This window comes from Nematolebias whitei, chromosome 12 (assembly GCF_014905685.2).
Source record: "Nematolebias whitei isolate Nwh7 chromosome 12, NemWhi1, whole genome shotgun sequence".
In the NCBI taxonomy this organism is placed as follows: domain Eukaryota; kingdom Metazoa; phylum Chordata; class Actinopteri; order Cyprinodontiformes; family Rivulidae; genus Nematolebias; species Nematolebias whitei.
Genome location: NC_056509.1, coordinates 46,672,847 through 46,677,898, shown reverse-complemented (window position 1 = coordinate 46,677,898; position 5,052 = coordinate 46,672,847). Strand labels below are relative to the sequence as shown.

The following is a 5,052-nucleotide window of genomic DNA, read 5'->3' as shown; positions in this document are numbered from 1 at the left end:
GTTTCCACCAGACACACAAACAGGAAGTAAACAAAGACCGCGTCTGTTTCCACCAGACACACAAACAGGAAGTAAACAAAGACCGCGTCTGTTTCCACCAGACACACAAACAGGAAGTAAACAAAGACCGCGTCCGTCAGACAACGAGACGCTTCAGAACGTTACTCGGAGCCAGACGATGAAAATAACAAGAAAATTTGTTGTTTTTATGGAATCAGTTTTTATTTTCTGCTTTAAGTTCGTTTACACTGAGCTGCAAGTTTATTTGATTTTGGCTAAATAATTGTTGTGTTTTTATTATGGTGGCCTAAAAAGGACAAAAAGAGAAAACGTCATGATTTATTCAAAATGAAAAATTCTTTAGAAGAGTTCTGGCTCAATGACTTCTCCATAAAAAACATTTTTATTAACTAAAAAGGTTCAAACAGTTTTAAAGTAACAGAAAACGGTTTCAGCTGAAACATCTGATTTTAACACTTTAAAACATTTATTTATTTAAAATGAACTTTACTGACAGTCAAATAAATAAATAATAGAAAAATCTCCACCGTTCTGAATCTGTAACAATTTATATTGTTTTTATGCAAAGCATAGATCAAACTAAAACAAATAATCTTATAAAACAACAGTTTAAAAGGATTATTTCTAGATGCAATAAACAATTTTTTTTTAAATTAAACGTCTGAACTTTTTATTTTAGTCACTCTAGTTTAAAGTTACAAATTTATTCCTGTGGTTTTGGTAAATTAGTCTTTTTATCATTTTGTCTTGAGAAGTTTTATTAGAACTAAAATATTTATTCATTTTCTTATTTCATGAAATTATATGCATAAGATAAATCAGTGATGTTTTATGCTTTAATAATTATAATAAACCGACAGATTCTTGTTAGTTTAGTTTAAAATTGACTTTATGTTTTGATCAGTTGAACTTTTTTTTTTGCCAGACTGAGATTTTAACATTTCAAAAACTTTATTTTTTGTTTTTTTTTATTTATTAAAATATTCTAAATACAACTAAATATTACGGTCTGCTTGTTTAATTTATGTTTTTTCTTTTGCACATTTATAAATTTTCGCTCTAAACCAAACAGTTTTAATTAGTTGGGCAGAACATCTTGATTGTTTTTTTTAATTGATCGTTTTTATTTACCTGCGAGTTTAATTTTTATTTCTCTTTTTGATGTTTCTGTCCCGACTTCATCTGCGTTCCTTCGTTAATCTAAACCTCGAGCAGCAGTTCAGTCAACGCCGGCCGTTTTCAGACTGAGCTGCAGAATCAAACGTTTTAAATCCGACACATTTCAAAGCCGAGCGTCGCTCCGGTCAGCGGAGCTGGACCCGGTCCCGGTCCTGGTCCCGGTCCTGGTCCTGGTCCTTGTCCTGGTCCTGGTCCCGGTCCTGGTCCCGGTCCTGGTCCCGCTGCGCTGCACCTGCTAAAGTCCACGTTGTGTTCACTTTTGGAGGCTTTTTACTGTTTGCACAGAAAATCAATCCGACGTTCAAACACGGCAGTGAGCTCATCTTTCTGATCAGATTCCTAATAAAATAATAATCTGCGTGAAGTTTGTCAACGTCAGAGGTTTAACTTTAATAACGAGAGAAGACGGCAGCGTCACATCTTCTGATGATTGTTTTATGTTGCGTGCGGCGTCTTGTCTTGTAGCACGGATAAAATGATTAATCATGTTTCTAAGACGAGCGCACACGTCCTCTGGTCTGCTGACTGTTTTTCTGCTCCTCCTTCAGGACCTGCTGTTGAACGACCAGGTGAAGGAGTTTGCCGCCAACGTGTACGAGGCTTTCAGCGCGCCGCAGGAGCTGCAGAAGTGACCTCCGTGATGAAGAGGAGGAAGAGGAGGACTGAAGAGAAGAAGGGATGAAACCAGAACTAAAGTCTGTGACGTGTCTGCAGCTCAGAGGATTCTGTCCCCTCAGCTCAAAGAAACAAACTCAGGGAAGAAGAACCCTCCACTGACTTCAGGCTACGACTGTTGCATCATGGGAACTGGAGTCCTACAACCCGCTCGATGTGGTTTTATTTCCCTGAGCGGTGGGACAAATGTAGAAACCTGCAGAGTGTGTGGTTAGGAAGCTGCCCCTCCTGTTTCCAGGTGATTTCTGCTTCTCAGATAGTTCAGCTTTCTAACGTTGGATCGTTTCCTCGTCACGTTTTATCTGCTCGTCATCGTCACAAGGTCAAAGAGGCAAGTTTACGTTTGCTTTTCTGTGGCGGTACAGAGGCGTAAGCTCAGCGATGTGAGCATCAGGTGCACGTTTTGTACCCTGGTCAGTGTTTTGATTACATCCGACTCCACAGAGGAATAAATCCAACACGTCATCTGAAGCTATCGAAGTAAAAACACAAAGGCACTAATAAAATAAACGTTAAACTCATTCAAACAAATGCACAGTTTAAGCTCTTTCTTATAAAACATCCTGACTTGAATCCATCAGTCCATGTTCCTGCAGGTTTTAGTTGCCCAGACGGTGTCACTCTTCTCTTGTTTGTGCTCCATCGTTTCCTCTGTGGTTTCAGTGCTTCCTCTTCCTGTCGTTTCCATCTCAGTGGTTTAGTTTCTGAACATGTTCAGAGTCGAGTATTGGTTCCTGAATGAGTCTCACGTCCTTCTTCTTTTATTTGTCCTGTGAAAGTTTGTGGACGCTGCAGCTCCGCTCTGCAGACCCAGACGTCCGGGACATCCCCCCAGTTTACCCTCAGCTCCGTCGCTGTAGGGGTGAAGCAGGAGGTAGATCAGCTGTGATCAGTTAAAGCTGCAGCTGAAATCAGCAGACGTCGGTTTATCTGACGGGTCTGAGCACGGTTAAAACAAGTCTACATGTCCTGGTTCTGGTTTTCCTCAAAGTCTCATTTGTTTATGAATTAAAAACTTCGGCTGCTGCACCAGAACTCGTTAGTTTTCAGATTAAATCAACAAGTTTAACTTAATTTAATTTCCTCGTGATGAAAATTAAACCGGTTGTTCCCTGCTGCAGTTCACATAAGGTTTTATTTTGGAGGACCATCCATCCATTATCTTGACCCGCTTCTTTTCGGGTCGTGGGGGGTCACTTGTATCCATATCCTGCAGCCATTGTGCAAGAAGCAGGGGACACCCTGGACATGTCTCCAGTCCATCGCAGGGACACACAGAGACAAACATTCACTCTCCCTCTCACCTAGGGACAATTTAGAGTTGCCAGTCAGCCTAACATGCGTGTTATGCAGCTCTACCAACTGAACCACCGTGCCACCCTTTGGAGGAACAATGACAAATAAACTACTGTTAAAAAGTAATTTAAACGTGAACCACATCATTCAAAAGGGTCTTAAAATTAATTTTTATAGCTAAGAATTATGTCAAGATGGTAATCTGGTAAATAAGAAAGTGCTGTGTGTTGTCGTATGTTGATGACATCATTGTATGTTGATGACATCATTGTATGTTTCTATTCAATTACTTCCTCATTTAACCCATCACACCTGAGATGCACCCAGGTGGAGCAGCGGGCAGCTTTGTGAGCACCCAGGGAGCAGTTGGGGATTGGGTGTCTTGCTCGAGCACACCGTGACATGTGGGCATGGCGGGGGCCCTGCCTCCACACCATCTCAACCCCATAGTGCAGAAACTTGTGGTTTTACTTTGAAAATAAAAATAAACACTTTCCAGATTTGTGTGTTTATTGTATTTTATATCCCAAAGGAAAAAAAAAAACGACTTTAGAGATTAAAAATTGAAACGAGTAGAGGATCTTTATCAAGGATTTTCAGAATTAAAGTTGGACAAACGTCTCATCTCTGGAGATTATTTTGATACCATTTAATTGATCTTTGTTTATATTTGTTTCTTTATTCATACTTTTTCTTTCTCTATTTACAGAATTTAACAAAAACGGTGACATACCCTGCCACACCACTAGGTGGCGAGAACGTCCATGTTCACGTTAAAATGCAGGAAAGGACCAATGACATGTGGAAGACGTGCAAACGCTCGTGAACGTTCTCAGGTTCCCGCCTATAACTTCTGATCTGCTCAAGATAATTTAACAGAACCTGAAACACGTCTGCATTATCAGTAGACGGAGTGTGGCGCAATCTTTCATCAGCCCAGCTCCAAGGTCAACGCCACAAATCAAGGTCAAATGGTGTGCAGGTCTTTGCTCGTGCTGTAGATCGCTGTATATTGTTGTCATCGATGGTCGAGATTTTAAGTTTAAAAACACCGTGACTGTAAACTCCAGTATGTCAGCGCCATAAATCTGATGTTATGGCTTCACTTTTGAACCATGTTCAGCCTTCATATATGTCTACATGTCCATTTGAACAGTTTTTAGTTTTGTTACATCATTTATTTTCATAAAACAACTGTGTGAACAGGAGCAGTTGGTTGGAGCTATGGTCACCTTGATGTGACCTCCATTTTCTCTCCAATGGCTCCCTGACAAATTCAGAGCAGAATTCAAAATCTTCTAACCTACAAAGCTCTCAACAACCTAGCTCCATCTTATATTACAGATCTTATTGTTCCATATTTTCCTAACAGAGCACTTTGTTCTCAGGCTGCAGGTTTACTTGTGGTTCCTAGAGTTTCCAAAAGCAGAATGGGAGGAAGATCCTTCAGTTCTCAGGCTCCTCTCTTGTGGAACCAACTTCCAGTTTCTGTTCATGAGGCTGACACATTGTCCACTTTTAAGACTGGGTTTAAGACTTTCTTTTTTGATAAATCCTATAGTTTAGTTGGCTTGGGTTTCCTGAGCTATCCCTTAGTTTTGCTACTGTAGGCTTAGACTGCTGGAGGACAAACTGAGCACATTTCCACTCTCTGCTGTCTTTACTTGCTCTACCTGTTTGTAATTATTTATATCTTAACATGTTTTTTGTCTTTCCTCATAAAGAAAGTACACCTGGACTATAGAAACCACACCTGGACTATAGAAAGTACACCTGGACTATAGAAAGTACACCTGGACTATAGAAACCACACCTGGACTATAGAAAGTACACCTGGACTATAGAAAGTACACCTGGACTATAGAAAGTACACATGGACTA

At 40.2% G+C, this 5,052-nt stretch overlaps 1 protein-coding gene across 1 annotated transcript in view; it reads left to right on the top strand.

Annotated features, from left to right (window-relative positions):
• Nucleotides 1-2,555, top strand: part of pex3 (peroxisomal biogenesis factor 3) — a 7,627-nt gene extending 5,072 nt beyond the window's left edge. The window contains exon 12 of the mRNA XM_037685974.1: nt 1,749-2,555. Within this exon, the coding sequence (XP_037541902.1) occupies nt 1,749-1,832 (84 nt within the window). The 3' untranslated portion in view covers nt 1,833-2,555. The remainder of the gene's footprint in view (nt 1-1,748) is intronic.
• Nucleotides 2,556-5,052: the final 2,497 nt, after the last annotated feature.